This window comes from Carassius auratus, chromosome 12, assembly GCF_003368295.1.
Source record: "Carassius auratus strain Wakin chromosome 12, ASM336829v1, whole genome shotgun sequence".
NCBI classification, from domain to species: domain Eukaryota; kingdom Metazoa; phylum Chordata; class Actinopteri; order Cypriniformes; family Cyprinidae; genus Carassius; species Carassius auratus.
Window position 1 is genome coordinate 2,511,503 of NC_039254.1, and position 17,165 is coordinate 2,528,667.

The 17,165-nt window shown below is 38.5% G+C and overlaps 1 protein-coding gene across 1 annotated transcript; it reads right to left on the reverse strand.

Annotated features, from left to right (window-relative positions):
* Positions 1 to 7,626: 7,626 nt before the first annotated feature.
* On the reverse strand, positions 7,627 to 15,920 carry LOC113111469 (zinc finger protein 518A). The gene is given in 3 exon segments (XM_026276224.1): positions 7,627 to 9,123; positions 9,126 to 13,482; positions 15,730 to 15,920. Coding segments are annotated over 2 exon segments (4,422 nt in total). The 5' UTR covers positions 13,465 to 13,482; positions 15,730 to 15,920; the 3' UTR covers positions 7,627 to 9,040.
* Between the last annotated feature and the right edge of the window lie 1,245 nt (positions 15,921 to 17,165).

The window sequence follows — 17,165 nt, forward strand, 5'->3', positions numbered from 1 at the left end:
CAAACCCGATTTACAACATATAAATTGGCGCAGATGCAACTTTCTATTTTTAAACTTAATATATGATTTAGTGTGCATATTCTATTTGATTCATAATTTAAATGGAGATAAACACTTGATAACACATGAAATCTGCCAATTGCTACATCTATCTATTTTAATTTTTAAAGGGTAATATAATTTTTTAAGTACCAAGTGATCGTATTTGTCTTATTTTTTTCTTAATAATATGTGCCATTATTTAATCAGAATGCCAACTAAAGAGTAATGTGAAACATTTGCAAGATTCCTTTTTTATAGTGGGTTTCTTTGTGAGCTCAGGGATCATGTTGCATTTACAACTAAACAAGATAGAAATTTGCATGAAATCAATAATGGCTATTGACCCCAGAGTGTTTTACCATTAAATTATATAAACATATTAATTTAAATTGCCTTTCACCAGCCAGCCCATGCTTTCTTCAGATGTGTAGCACATGGAGACTATTAGGCATTGTCTTGATTCTATGGAGGAAATGAAATTTGTCTAGCAGCCTGATTTACCATGTGTGTGTTTTATCTTCACCCACACAACCCACCTGTCATTTATAACAAATTCATGAACTGCAGTCATTTTTGGTCAGTACATGTGATATGTGCTCTGACCTGACCCAAAGTCAGTTTTTTTTTTTTTTACATTTGTCACAATTTTCAATAAATGTATTTTATCACCTGATGCTGTGGTCCTGTTCTTTTGCTGCTAAGAGGCTTCAAAGTAGCAAGGGAAATTCAATGCATAATGCCCAAAGTTGCCTGATTGCTTCCCTAACTAGATCTATTTCTCATTCCGTCCATTCGCAATGTTGTTTGAAGGCCAGTGTGCTTTGTCAAAATCATCCCTGAATTCAGCAGGAAGAATAGGCATCACCTTCACCTTGAGTTGGGCGTGTACTTATTGTGCCTGTGTCTCAGCTCTTGCTGACAGTCCTCAGAGCTGCAGGGCCTGGACGATTGTTTATTCATAAGTCCTCCCTGTTCTGCAGCTGATCCCTGCTCACGCATTCTGTTGTCAAGGACTCTGACATCATCTCGGAACTGTAGGAGACCAAGAGATGATGAAGAACAGCCAGCATGTTTTTACTCAAACTGTATAGGAGTTTTTAGCCTCCCAGCTAAATGGCTGTGTGAGGTTACCACTGGTACATGCTTGGAAACATTTCAATGTTTTATACTAAATATTTGCTGCAATACTTAGTTGCCCATAAGGTTTCTTGAGGTTGTGACTAGTAGACTTCTCAAAACAGAGAAAAAAAAAAACATGTATGTAACTGAAGAGGCCTTAAGTCTACTTAAAATGTGTAAGATTTAAAATCAAGAAGAAGAGGAAAATAATTAAGGGGCAAACGTAGGTCATTCGTTAAAGCTAAATGGGATTTAAGCAATGTCGCATTCACCCCGTAACCCATCAGGTGTTGTTAAAATGATACTAATCAGACGCAGTGTCTCATTCCCTTCTCAGGGAACCATGGTTACATAACCTGAGACATTCCCTTTGAAGGGAACTTTGAACAGCGTCCTCTAGGGGGTGCTATGGGGAATGGTATACACACACCACCATGCTGAGGGGAGTGCATGAGAAGCACAAAGGTGGGCACTAAGTATCAACTCTACTCAAGCTTAAGGGAGTTGCCCCTGGGATGGTTTGGCAGGTGTCAGTGACATTATTCCCTTCGACCAAAGGCCTGAGCTACATACCCCAGAATCTTGCCTGTTAGGGGCAGGACCTCCTCAACCCAGGGTAGAGCTCAAAGGCTTGGAATCAAAAGAAGATTTTTTTTTAAGGGGATATGTCCAAACGCCTTGAAGTAACTAGGTCTTGGTCTGTCACCCAGGGGCTACGATTTGTTCTGCATAAGCTCACTGAAGGAACTGTCTAAACAGACCCTTGGTAGCTACACCCTCACCAACTCAAAGAAAGGGCACAAAGCTGCAGCGCGTAACCCTTACCATACAGGATTTTAGAAAGAATGCAAAATGCCTGATGTGCATCATCACAGCGTGGATTTTAGAAAGTGCACAGAGACTTAGCATGCACATTTACCATAACATGGATTTTAGGGATGCTAATATATCTAAGGGGTCATGAAGGCTGTTTACTAGACAGGCCTAGAAACCATATGTGACAGTGGCACTCTGAGGGAGCAGACCCTAGAACACATAGAGTGCACATAGATGGAAATGGCACAACCCATAGAATAATCCGTCATATGAAGAGTCACCAACTCATCATCATGGTCACAAAAATGGTCTGGTTAGCAGTAAGTTACCTAGCTGAAGGAGCATAGCACCCAGCTCTCAGTCGAGAGGGGGATACAGATGCTCACCCTACAGCGTGCTCATAGATAATCGTGAATGGTAAACATACTGCAAGCTTAAACATAAATGCAGCATATCAGGGAGGCAGATGAAGGGGCCTAGTAGCCTGATGTTGCTGGTTCAAGGAGCTCTGGGAAACGGAGAACTCAGCCCTCAAAGTGAGAGGAGAACTCAGAATTCTCAGAGAGGGGTAACATGGCGACCCTCAGGAATGAGGGGAGCACTGGTAAAAGGTGAGTAGTGGCGGATCCTGAACTATGGTGAGCAGATAGCTACCCCTCCTTTTTCGAAAAGAGAGACAAGATCAGAGCTAAGTTTTTTTCATGGAAAAATGCTCACAGTGGACACAGATCGCTCCCTCAAGGTCATTGTGTGTGTGTTCTCTTTGCCCCAAACAAACGATGCAAAGATTGTCTGGGTCATCAGGTGTCAAATAGAAAGGTCACAGATCCCCACTTTTTCTTAAACATCTTGCTAATGCATGCCATGACAATGGAAGAAAAATATGGTTCTTACCACCAGAATGCCTACTTCAAACAAAATAGTCACTGAAGATGAAGAAGAGAATGACGTGCTCTTCCGGTGCCCGTTTATACTGTGGTCGCACCGGTAGTCATGTCATAGGCTGTTGTCAGCCAATGTGGTCCGTTGTTCTGAATTTGAATGAATGCTTCAGACCCCATAGTGCCCCCTGTAGGACGCAGTTTGAAGTTCCCTCGATAGGGAACTGCAGGGACGCTACTACTCACTTCCATCTGCTGGTGGATTTCAAACCCTCAGATTACAGATTTGACTGGTTCAGATCAGATAGTTTTTGTGTCAGCTGATGGGTTTGATCACCCTGCATTTTTTACTAAATCTTTGGAAGGGTTAATTTTGTTAATTAAAGTACTTTGTATCCATAACGAGGATGAAATATGTGCATTGTGCCAATAATTTAATGATTCTAATTGAAACATACTGATGTGGAGCAAGGAAGCTAAACTGAAAACTGATGTGCATGGTTAACTGGATAATTAAAGGGATAGTTCACCCAAAAATAAAAATTACCACATGATTTACTTATTCTCAACCCATCCTAGGTGTATATGACTTTCTTCTTTCAGACGAATACAATCAGAGTTATATTTTAAAAACATCCTGGCCCTTTCAAGCTTTATAATGGTGAATAGTGGTTAAGATTTTGAAGTTAAATCAAAAAGTGCATAAATCCATCACATATTGTGAGGGGGTGCAGGTCAATAAAAGCCTTCAGATTGATGCAGGACATAGACATAGCATAAGCTCCAGTAAGAATATACCAGTCTCACGAGAACAAATTTTATTTTAAACAAAGGAAAACCAGTCTCCTCTTGGTTTGTATCGAAATCCTCTAAAGTTTTTCTTTACAAATTCACGTTTTGTACTTCTAATTTATGACCTGTGTTTTTGCTCTCTCCTCTGTGATTCTGCGTTTTTGTCACTTCTTGCTGGAGTTTATGCTTCACCTATGGCCAACATCATCTGCTGATGCCTCTCTCTCGTTAACATGAATATGACAGTTAGCAGAAGCTATAGAGATTACGGTTTATGAAGTTTTAAACAATGAAAGACTTTTCTTACACAAACGCATTGATTCACTTCAGAAGGCATTTTTTAATTCCAAGAGCCATGAGGAGCACCTTTTTTGATAGATATCTGCACTTTATTTTGCTTCAAAAGCTTGACCACTACTGCCATTATAAAGCCAGGAAGAGTTTAGCCCTTTTTAAACGCTGATTGTATTTATCTTAAAGAAGAAACTTATATACACCTAGGATGGCTTGAGGGTGAGTAAGTCATAGGGTAATTTACATTTTAACATTTTTGAGTGAACTATCCCTTTAACTATCCCAATTTAAAAGACCTGATGAAAACTTGAATGCAAAGCCCAAACTCAAATCCCATTGGTTCTCAACACTTCGGTAGAGCAGCCATCATACTAAAAGACCCATCCCACCCTGGACATCAGATGTTTGAGCGGCTGCCCTCTGGTAGACATTTCAGGTCTATCACATCATGGACAAACAGACTCGAAAACAGTTTCTACCCCAGAGCCATTCATGAAATGAACACTGCCAAACATTATATTAATTATTTAGTTTCAAAGGGTGGTGTGACTTTATTTTGTGCCTTATATAGAAGCAGGCATACGCCTACTTCCTGATGTTCTGATATGGTTTGAGTGGTAATGGACAGAACGCACAACAACTTAAATCAGATGACATACTATCTGAGAGAGTGGGAGGTGGAGGAAGCAGTGAAAATGAGGTACCGAAGAGGAAGGAGGATAAATAGATCCATAGACGGGAAGGCACAGGACAGGAATAGAACAGCGTGGTGAGCTGGATACGTGGACAGGTGTCTTATAATAGCTTCCTTTGCTTAAAATTCAAGGATGGTTCTTTTTTCAGCGAATCTTGGCAATATGATGTCAAACATCGGGAAAGATATATCTAAATATGTGTTGGTTATACATACATAGAGAGAGAGAGAAAGACAAGTACATTTTTAATTAAAAATTTACCCCCAGGCAAGTTTGGGCAGAAAACCCAGAGTGACTTGTTGCTGGTATTTAATAATAATATAATAATAATTAGATGTCAAACACCATATATATATATATATATATATATATATATATATATATATATATATATATATATATATATATATAAACAATGTAAAAAAAATGGTGACTGTTTAATAATAGCTTAATCTGTGCTGTCGTCTTCTTTTTCCTTCGATTTCTCATCTTTGCGTGTTAATGCTTCATTTCTCATGGAATGGGCTGCCTTCCCTCCTTCCTGCAGGCTACTTCATGGCCTGAACCACTTCAATGACAGGAAGTCAGAGGCAGTCTGCAGACAGCTCTTGTACAAGCCTGACCTATTTAAATTCTGTGAAAGCAGGCGGAGCTGTCTCTCACTTTCCTGTTCAGTGAGGGTCCACGGATTTTCTATCAATCAGTTGATCCCAAACTAATCAGTCAGTCACAGATCTGGGATCTGTTTGAGTGTGAGCGTCATGCGATCCACTCATGGGGCTATAAGCTCCACTACATCAACGCCCCATTTATGCATCACAAATATCCTCATAGTGACAAAGGATAATGACTCACGGCAAATCATAGCCTGGGTAGAGATTTTGCCCTCATTATCATGACAGAGCCTTCATGAGAATGAAGGTGAAAGCTGAACCAAGGTCTGGTAAATTAGAGCGTGTATGGGACAGCATCTAAAATAGGATAATAAATACATTCATTTGGAGTGTCATGTACTGTTAAACTTTAGATTATCTTGTTTAATTTGATACATAACACCCACACTAGCATAACTCTTAACAAAATAGACCAGTTTCATTGGAATATATGAAAATGAAAATGGGCAGAATTTTTTTGGGAATAATACGAAACCCTATTTTATTAGAAGAGAAATGAGGAGACCCCTTCTTATTCTCATTTTTTCTATCATTATATATATTTAACTGATACATGCCTTGCTTAAAAACTTGTACATTTCTTTTTATCAATGCCATTCGATATGTATATTTTATTCAAGTTTATTTTCAAGTTTATTTTTTTAGTTTAGTGTTACTAAACTGTGGCTAACAAATATGAGAACGTCAAAGTGAATCTTCAACACTAAATGATGCAATAAAAGATAACTTTGCAGTTAATAGCTGCTGGGAGTGATTTTGTAAGAGATGTATGAATTGTATTTCCATACAGTAGCTCACAGGCTGGCATAAGGCTTTCTGAAAGGGTTCACCATTCAAGGGTTCATTGATAAACATATATTTGCTCTATTGTGAATTCCTTAGAAGTTTAGCTGACCCCACAGAAATGTTGATAGACTTCTTGCTAGAGGAAAAATGCCCCCGTGTTTGCATCATACTGTTGAATACTAATAAGTCAATATTACGCCGAATGTGCCAGTAAAACACCCTTGGCATGACATTATAAAGACTGCTATTTTACTAACCTAATGCAATACTGCCATCTAGAGGTGAGTGCTGCCTTGGCAACATTTGCCTGCCAAATCACATTTTATATATATATAGAGAGAGAGAGAGAGAGAGAGAGAGAGAGAGAGAGAGAGAGAGAGAGAGAGAGAGAGAGAGAGAGAGAGAGAGAGAGAGAGAGAGAGCAAATCCCAAATGCAATAAAAGTGTCAAGCATTTTTGCAGTCATAAAAAATAACCATCTTCTTCAAAGGTATTTACATTTATTAAAGAGGGAACTGCAAGGAGGTAAATACAGTACAATATAGTGTCAACCTGGTGCATCACTTTTAGGCACTTAGCATAAAAAAAATAAACGTGTCTCTCAGATCCCAATAAAACCTGTGTGACGTGGGCATTACAACAAAGAGGAAGGACGTTTTTGCTTGAGGACAAACATTATTCGGTTCTGAGTGAGGACTATATTTTTGCTCATTCATGTCATGACATTACTTATTTCAAGCTGGGCCATTTGAGCTGAATATTAGTCAGCTGTTATGGTTTGCATAAACACTTCCACTACTTCACATGTATAACAGTGATTGTCATGTCACAAAGAGGGTGACAAACATAGAGTGAATATTAAAATAAAATAAAAAACCTTTATAGGCCAACAACATAGTTTTCACGTTAGAAACAAAGTTTACTGACTGAACATGGGAAAGTAAAGCTTCAGAAAATCCACTGATTTATTCGGACAACTATAAAACACTGAACACCAGCTACTTTACCAGCTTATTACCTCTCTGCCATAAAAGCTTGACCAATTAATGTACACAGACAAATGAAGACACCCATTCTAACAATTAGAGAGATCTCAGGGAGACTATGTGACAGATCACAGAACTTGTGGGGTGTTTATCTATATTTAATAAGAAATTATATTTTTTTTAAAAACACAAACAAAACAAAATAGCAGACTCACAAAGATTTAAAAACACCATCTGCTCTGGACAGTGTTGCATTTTCAACAACTTCTAGTAAACCATGCTTTTAATGCAAAGGATATGTTGAATTTTATAACTCAAATGACATCTCAGCTGTGTTTTGTTAAGTTTTAAACTGTCAACCAATTGTTTCTATGGAACATAAACCCATATTGAAAAGACTTGCTATCAATAAGAATACAGTTTATGAAAAAAAGAAAATAATTAAAGGAAGTCCCAACTCCTAATTTTGTGGTTTATAAATCAGTTGAAATCAAAAACCAATGTAGCGAGGGATAAATAATCACAACTTTCAATCTTTGAACTCTGCTAAGCACCCAATAATCTTACAAATCTGGACTTTACCACGGAAAAACAGACCCTTTTGTTAAAAGTTTGAGGCAGAATGAGGCACTCAAGTATCACAGAAAACTAAAATACAGTTAGTGTTTGGTTGGCTATTTGAGGTTTGTTGGCTTGCATCTCAATACATCCTGTTTTATCTCTCTTTTTAGTAAAGCATAACAGTACATTTACAGGTGCATTACTTCATTTCAAATAAGGAAAAGGACAACAAAAAGCACCAAAGCCATAACTGACAGATGAAGGTTCAGAATATCTTTACAGAGAAAAATTCCAACTACACTATTATAAAGTCCATTATTGCTACTGAAATGACACCGGGTCTGAACTGACATAATGAAGGGAGATGCATGGTACCAGCAAAACACGAAACTGACCCAAAGATACAACATGAGAACAAATACTGCATATTAAATGGCAAACCACCTCAACGTACACAACATTTTAACAGGATGGTTTCCACAGGAACCAGTTGGGCATGTTTTTAGGCAATATCATGTGTGTCACATAATAATGTGTGTCATCCTAAATAATATTAAAATGGATAGCTCACCCTTAAAATTCTAATTCAATCTTCATTTTCTCACCCTCATGTCACATCAAACCTTGATGAAGATCTTTTAAAAAATGTCCGTGGAATGAAATTAAGTGGGGTCTAACCTTTTAGACTTGACTTGATAAAACTGGCCAAAATTTGTGCAGATTTGGAACGACAATGAGAGTGAGAAAACAACAAATTGTATTTTTGGGTGAACTGTCCCTTTAAAATTTGCATATCAAATTCAATTTCTTTGAACATTTTCACAATATCTAAGGCCCGGAAAAGACATTCATTGGAAATTAGAATTGTTTCAGTGTGACAATGTAGCCAACTTAAACTGTACTTAAATGGTACATAAAAATCTACAATCAAACACAGATGACTTTTTTTTTTTTTTATAAACTGGACCATTCACTCATTCATTCAGAAATGATGGAATTACCTGAGTATTCAGTTCAATTGTCTGCATTAAAAGAGGTCTATAAGAGACAGCACCATCTTATACCAGTGATCTTTCTGCTTGCACCATAAACATACAGTGTGTCCAGTTTTCACAGTTCCGCTCTATACATACTCGAGGGTTTTCATTTAAATATACAAGGGTGAAAATTATTTACATACAAACTTGTTCCAGGTACCAAACTCTTCTCTATTACACTATACTCTTTAAAAGCGTCTGAAGAAAAATCTATGGAAAAATAACATCAACAGGTTAACTGTATCTTACTGTACTATTAAAAAAAAGAAAGAAAATATTACAAAGGTTTTTTTTTTTTTTTTTTTTTTTTACAATGAAGGATGGCATTTGGCCCAATCCAGGGGCTGTGTAGTTGCATTAGAACAGCTTATTCCAGTCTCTTGTTGCCTCCATTAGATGCCGTTGACCATGGCCGATCCAGTCCTCCTGGTTGTTGAAACTCGGCCGCAAAACCAGCAACAAAAATTTGACTGCTGCTCTGAACCAGCAGATGAGGACCTCACCACCTCATATTTATTTCTGCTAGTCTTTTTTAACTTCAGTTTCAGTATGAATCTCTCTTGAACAGCACCACTTACTGGCCTTGATCTTTTACCCCCACTGCCATTGGAAGCATTCTGCTTTGCAAGCGTTCTTGGAAACTCCGACAGGGCTTTAACTGTATTTTGGGACAGTGCCACCTTGAGAACTTCACCTTTGTATCGGTTCACGGACCTCATGATGCTAGCAACTTCAGGAATGTCTGCATCTGGATGGTTCAGCACAACCACAGGCTGGTTTCGCCGGGGAGATTTGATTTCTTGAAGTGGACTAAAGGGACAGAGCCTCAGCGTTCTCACCACATCTTTCGCAACAGGCTCCCAAATTGAGGTAGCGTCTTTCTCAGCCGACGACTTGCTGGAGATTCTCCTCATTTTGGAGGAGCTCTCCAGCATTTCCTCAAACAAAGCTCTTCGCCTCCGTTTCCTTTGGCTTCGTGGACGGACGGAACAGGGAACAAGGGGCGACTTCTGTAATGCTACATCGTGACCAGCCCTGTTTTTGGTCTGAACATCGGACTGGGGTATAATATGTTTAAGTTGGGATGCAGGGATGAATTTATGAATGAGACCTTGTGAATTAGTAGAGGTTTTAAGTCCTGCTGACATATTGGTTAAAGATTCATTTGAGGACATTAACAAATAAGGTGACTGCAGAGAGCTTGCCGCAAGGTATACCGATTTTTTGGCTGTGGTGTATGGAGTGGTGGAGAGAAATCTGGTGCCGTTGGGACCACGAACGACCTTAAGGAAAACCCTGTTTTTGCCAGCCTCGTTCAAAGTTTTCCCATCTGAATTGTTCAAAAGTATACCTGACTTGGCAGGAGAAATGTATCTAACCAAGTAAGCTTGTCTCCCAGCCTGCAAAGGACTGGTTTTATCTGCAGCTTTCACAGGCATGGCCAATACAGGACGAGTTGCAAGCACAGTCTTTGAACTCGAACCACTTGACTCACTACTAACTGGCGTAACAGGGAGAGGTCTTTGAACCAAATAACAAGTCTGTGGCGCGTTGGTCGCCTGTTCTCCGGATGAGGACTTGACAGCACCTGATAAGAGAAGAGATGTTTTAAGAGCAGAAGCATTGACGAAGTAGCGGTTTCCACTGCCACTTGGTGCCATCTGGGCAGACACTTGACCTTTTGTTTCAAGATTTGAACTCTGTCCAGACATGCCAATTCTGCCTCCATTTAAAGTAAGAGCTAACCCCGTTGTCTTGCTGGCCATCTCAATCCCAGGTTTCACATAAGACACATTAATTTGGGGAGAACAGGACTTAGTGATTAGCTTGAAACCAGCTCCACTTTTCAGCTGAACTGGCACGGCATATGGAGTGTCTGTAGTTTGAAGGAACATCTGCTGTTTTCCTTCAGGTGTCTGCAAGATCCGAAGTGTGGTTTTGGTCGGCCTAACAGTTTCTTGTACCGTCGCCGAAGACCTCATTCTTTCTTTCTCAAGCTGCTGGCTGATTATGGCGTCTGAGTGCTTTTCAAGTATCTTGCCCAAAACAGCCGCACTATTCACACTTGTTGCTGTGTTTTCGCTTGCAAAGGTATCGCCTTCCTGTTTTTTCTCTGGTACTGATGAACAAGCTTCTTCTTCTTTTTCTGGAAGAACAGGAATGAGTGAATCATCGACAGTAGCTATGCACTCATCGACCTCAATATCACTATCTGACACTCTCTCTAATGCTTTCTCTCCACTTTCAGAGACCAGATCGCTCTCATTAGCCCCTCCCTTGCTATCTTCTTCAGTCTGAAGAGGCGGCGATGGTGGCAGAGTTAAGCTCCAATCACCAAAATCCTCCTCACACTCTTCTTCCTCCAAATGCGGTGAGTCTTCCTCAGGCAGCAATGAATCAGGAGAGCTTCCAGAAGTGTCTTTAGAATAATTGTGGAAACTAAAGACCTCTTGACTTGGGGAATTGAGAAAGTTATTTTCAACTTCTGTGTTACTATCTTTGGCTTCAGTTGATGCACTTTTACTAGTTTCACTTTGTGCGCTTGCCTCTGCGGTTTTGTTTTTAGTTACTTCAGAGGACTTTACGACAATACTGTCTGAGGCTGGAGTCTCAGAATGAGCATTTGGGTAAAACTGAAAGCTCTCTCCAACTTCTGCGGTAGAGGTCTTAACTTGGTCAGAATCAGAATCCTGCCCTTCTTTAGCCACTAAATCATGGATACTCTTTTCCACAGGGCTTTTAATAGCGCAGTTTGGTTCAGTGCTATTCTCGCATGGTTCCTGGATAAGGGATTCTTCTGTTATTACTGAAAATGGTGCATCTACAGTCATTTTTGATGGAAGTTTAGATTTCAGGGTGTCAGTGTTTGTGGACTTGCCTTCTACAGACATTTCAGGGTTTGATTCTAAATCAGAAACTGCATTAGGACATGTGCTTTCATCAGCAGATGATTGTGATCCTGAGGGTCCATCTATAACTGAAGCTAACACATTAGCCTTGTATTTAGATGAATCTACTTGAGCCATCTGCAAATCAGAATCAGTGGAGGAAAGCTCTTTAGTTGAAACTGGAAGTGTGCTGGCTGTCTGGATATCATCAGTGGAGCATTTCTCACTCGGACAAAGGAAAGACACCTCATGCAGATGAGGCGATGACCTTCCATTGGATTGACGGCTCTGACACAGGAAAAGTGCAGCATCTTTTGATGCCGTAGACAGTACTTTAACACTATGTGAGACTTCAGAATCCTTTTTATTAACCTGCTCTGCTTTAGCTTTACTCGCACTCTCAAAGTTAACTTTGTGCTCATTTATCAGGGGGAGATGGTTGCCAATGTGATTTTCAACTTCCTGTGACTCTTCTTTAATTGAAGATATCTCATTTGATTCGCCAGACTCTAAACTAAGGAGAGATCCTATGCTTGGTGAGGATGAAGAGCAGGGACTGCTGGTTATTTTGACTTCATCATCACCAATGTGTGAATCAGACCCTTCATTTGCAGTGTAGTCCTCTTGTTTTGTCGGTATGACTTTAAGAACTAAATGTTTTTTACCATCTACCATCTTGAAGCCCATGACTTTAGTGGTGCAGTTCGGTGGGATAGAAATTTTGTTTTTCACCATAAGGACGGTCAGTCCATTGCTGTTGGTTGAATTCAGAACTGGACTTCCTGGACTAATCTCATGCTCTTGTAACTTTGGTTGTGGCGTTGTTGATTGAATGAGGTGCAAAGTTTGCGACTCACTTTTTATAGGAGACTTTGTCCATTTAACACTCTCCTTTTTAACACCGACAGCTCTTTCAAGGAACTGCTGGGTCTCCTCCAAGGTATTTTCAGAATTAAACAACCTGCCATTATGATCAAGCAGACCTACACCGGCGACTGAGTTACGTTTTGACATCGACTGCGATTCTCTGGATCCTCCAACTGGAGGAGACTTTTTAAGCAACCGTTTTAATCCAGGGGAATTAACTCCAGAACTGTCCTCATTTGTTCTCCACTTGTTCATTTCCTCACCGTGTGCCACAGTAAGATGTTTGTTCAGATAATCTCTGCGAGCTGCACTATAGCCACAAATCTGACAAGAGAAAGGAAAAGTCCCAGAATGCACCATGTTATGCCTCTGATGCTCCCCTTGCGTGGGGCTGCCATGTGGACATTTCACACATTTGTGATTACGTTCATTGTGATGATGGATGTGTTGAACAAAGGTTCCTGCATCACGGGTGGAAAACTCACACTTTTTACAGAGAAACTGTCCATTATGGCTGTGGCAGTTGGTAAAGTGCCTGGTGAGCAAAAGAAGCGAATACTGCACCCCATCGTTGCAAATCTCACACGTGACCAAAGTGTTTCGATGTCCGATGCGATGTCGCTGAAGAGATGAGAATTCATTGGTGACAAACAAGCACAGATCACAAGGATAAGTTGGAAGAGTCCCCTTGTGTGTTCCTTGAAAATGTTTCAGCAAGTCATTTGGGCTGTAAGTGGTGTCGTCTTTGCATTCAGAGCAACAAAAACTCAGTATTTTTCCAGAGAAGATTGCACCCTGCTGCATCTTACACGGAGTCTTTCCAGAAGCTTTGCCGTCTGTGTGAAGATTATCAGTGGCTGACTCCTCAGGGGGTGTTTCTTGGTCACAATGTTCATTGCAAGAGGCTGTCTCTGGAAGCTGATGTGTCAATTCGAGAGGCAAAGTGTGATCCTGTGAGGGGTCATCATCCTGGCTCAGGTCATGGCTTTCAGGGGGATCATCTGATGTCGTCAGGTCAACCTCCATGCTTTAGAATAAAGGCTCCTGCAATATTAAAAAACAAGCAAGCATTATTAAATTGTAAGATAGGAATAATTCTACTGCACAATTAAATGTTAACAGCAGTTAAGAAAAATTACCCCTTTAGTAAAAGCTAGTATGCTTTTATTTAATGCAGCATGTTGAGTATTTAAGCTTTGCAATACTAGTATTTGTTTAAAATGTCAGACTACATTTTTTTTGCTTTTTAAAGCTTGTTGTCTTAGCATCAAGAAAGAAGGACAGAAATATTTCAACACCATTCACCTCAATTCCTTATGTCCTGAACAACTACAGTCTAAGCAGCTTTTAAATTGTATACTACAGGATAAGAAGTATAAAAAGCTCTTAATAATATTAATATATTAATATTAATAATTGTTATGAGTCCATATGGATTTATACATCAGTTTTTTTTATATTCTACAGTAAGATGTTTCCGAATATTCTACACATTCTGTGAAAACCTATAGAGCATTCTGCAGATTTCCATAAATTTGATGTTTTCAGAGATGTTCAGAACCGCATACTATCCCACTGCTGCAGTTTAAAACTGTTAGACTGAGTTTATTATGCCAATGTTCTGCAAACATAAAATACATGGATGATTTCCTACATTTTCCAAAATGAGTTGTACACTGTATTTACAGTGCAGAATATAGCACTCCAGTGTAAAGAATGAACCAGAAGAAGAAATCAAACTATGCAATTTTTTTTTTTTTTTACATATCTGTGTCTTTATTCATAAAAGAACTGCCAAATGTTAGGACTTTTTTTTTTTTCCACAAAATTAGAAATGCAAAATTGCAAGATGATAAATGGATGCGATGTAATGATGATGCCATGTCACAAATGTATATGGGTCACCTAACAACATCTCTGATATTGTTTAATAACAGAAATGTTTACTATGGGAAAAATGCCTGGTATCTCACTATTAGAAATTCAAACTTGGTCTGTGCACTGGTAGCCTGTAGAAATGTAACGTATAAATATGTCAATATCTATTAAACAATTTCTACAAGAATCAGTACATGACATCATGGCATGTATATTTTTACATGGCTGGTGTAAACTGTCTAATTTCTACAACAGTTTAATAAGTTTGAAAGCATGTGAAACGTCATAATACACAGAGAATAAAAAAAATTGTTTATATATATATATTAGGTCTCAACCAAACAAGAAGTATGATGAACTGTGACCAGCATCACTAACTACTTAAAAACTTTAGATGATACATTTATTTAACTGGTGTGGAATTACTTGGGTTAATCGGATTAATATAAGTATGATTCCCTCCATAAACCGTATTATATTTCAGAATGAAGGAAAACACTTCAGTTTTCAGTGCAGTTAGATTAGAACATGGACCATGTTTTGATCTAAAGGAATGAGATGAGACTAAAGCTTCTCTCTCATTTTTGCAGTCCCCCCCAAAAAAGAAAAATACAAATCTATAAAATGTGTTGCAAAGCAGCAAAATGTGTCATTTGGCAAGCCTAAATTCTGCTTGGTGCCTTTTGACAGTAAATTTCAAGAAAACCAGCTTTATTCATAAACTGGGGGAATTAAACCAGTTGGAATATACAAAGTAAAGTGATGCATGCACATCATCTCATATATGAAGTGTGAACTTCATCAGGACGACATAAAACTCAAGCATACCTCGTCACGGACAGCGATGATTTATCTATAACGTTAATGTTACTCATTTTCCTCAACTGCTATATTAGCTAAACTTTTGACCAGGATTTCATTACTTTGCAATCACTCTACAGGGGTATAAACTTTTTAAAACATCAAACAAACTAGGAACACTCAACAACAAAGTCGTCCATCTGCGAATGATAAAAGTCGGTTATTTAAATTAAGTTGACATTCACCAACTTTGTGCAACGCGGACGCGCATAATACACATTCAACTAAAGGAAGTGCCTTGTCAATCGACTCAACGCGATAATTATGGCCGTGCATTTCTGGATGCACACCGACTATCCCGCTACTCTCATAGGGAACACGTCTACAAATGCCACTCAAAATCAATCACTCATAAGCCATGTTATTTATCCACATCAACAAAAATAAAGCAAGTCGCCCCCACCCACGCTGGATGTATTCAAACGATAAAAAAACAAAGAAGTCAACGCAGGAGCACACTACTCAAAAAAGTGGCCGTTATAGTTAAATTAAATGACATTATGTCTTAATTAATACTGCTGATTTAAATAAGCGCAGTTTGGAGAAATTTACCTCTTTTTTCTCTTTAGACTGGCAGGTCGGTGACGGCAGCCATGACAGTTCCATCCGGGTTCCGCTCCCTTCACTGCGCGTGAGGCAGGAACTCAGAGCGGATGAATATGGATTACCTGAAAGACTCATTAGGTCGTCTTTACCAACAAATATTTCGCTTTAAACATCGAAACTAATTATTTAAATGGAATAAAATACTCCTTTGATTAATTCATGAATAGAACGCCTTGTTTAAATCAAAATCCATGCAGTTCTTGCTCTGTATTAGAAGCAGTTCAACACATTTTCAAAAGTGGCCATGCATACTGTTGTTTTGTGGACTCTAGGGACGCCATGACTCACTCTAGATCATGGCGCGCCATCTTGACCTACAATATCATTACTCTCCATGGATAGTTAAACTAGTGTTTATTGGGTTGTAAATACAAGCGCACTGACCTGCTGGAAATAGATGCATTGATTTTTGCACTATTGTGATGGTGGCCATGATGATGACAATGATACTCTTCTAGCAGATTTATGTAACACATGCACAAAACTAATTTCCAGAACAAATAAGTTAGTAAAGAAACATATGTTTACAATAAATGTTAAAGCAGTATGTTTACCACACACAAACATACCACTTTATACACACAAACATAATTTTGCAATGAAATTCTAACAAACATTTTCCTTATTGCAGCTTGGACTTGATACTTTTTGTTTTGATTTATGAAACAAATCAAAACAAATGCTAATTATTTCCAAAATAAATAAATGAATAGGCTACTACAATGAATTTTAATGCAAATATATCTATTCATAATACTTTTATATTTTGTTCAGCTATATGTATATTCTTTATGTAAGTATCAATAATCACAATGATATGAGTTCACAAATCAGACAAACATTGTTGTCCTTGCATTTCAACATACAACTCCAAAATTCATATTTGGTAACTTCAGATCTAGAATAAATGATGACCAAGGTCAGAAATTCACCAGACCAGGTGGTCACCAAAAATGGCAAAACTGCCATAAATATTTAAAATGCTATTTTGAGATATCTCAGACTGAAATGTCTCCTTTCTATAACTGTAAGGTTACTGCACTGTTGTATTTTCATATTATAAATTCAACTAAGGTTATCATGAACTTTGTATAATAAGAGAGATTTATTTACAAATAAGACAATTAAAATGTATGTAATATACTGCAAAATATGGGAAAATACCTCCAAACATATTACTGTCAACAGTCTTGCGAACTGTCTTGGCGTGTTTGCAAATTGATCAAGTGATTGTTATGAACAACAAAAGAGGATGAATGAATGAAGTGTAAATTAAGGTGTGGCATGTGTGACTTGCCCATTGGAGATCATAGAGCCCACTGACTTCAAATTTCACATTTGAGATATTACTATTGTTTGTCATTGTAGGCCATTATTATGCT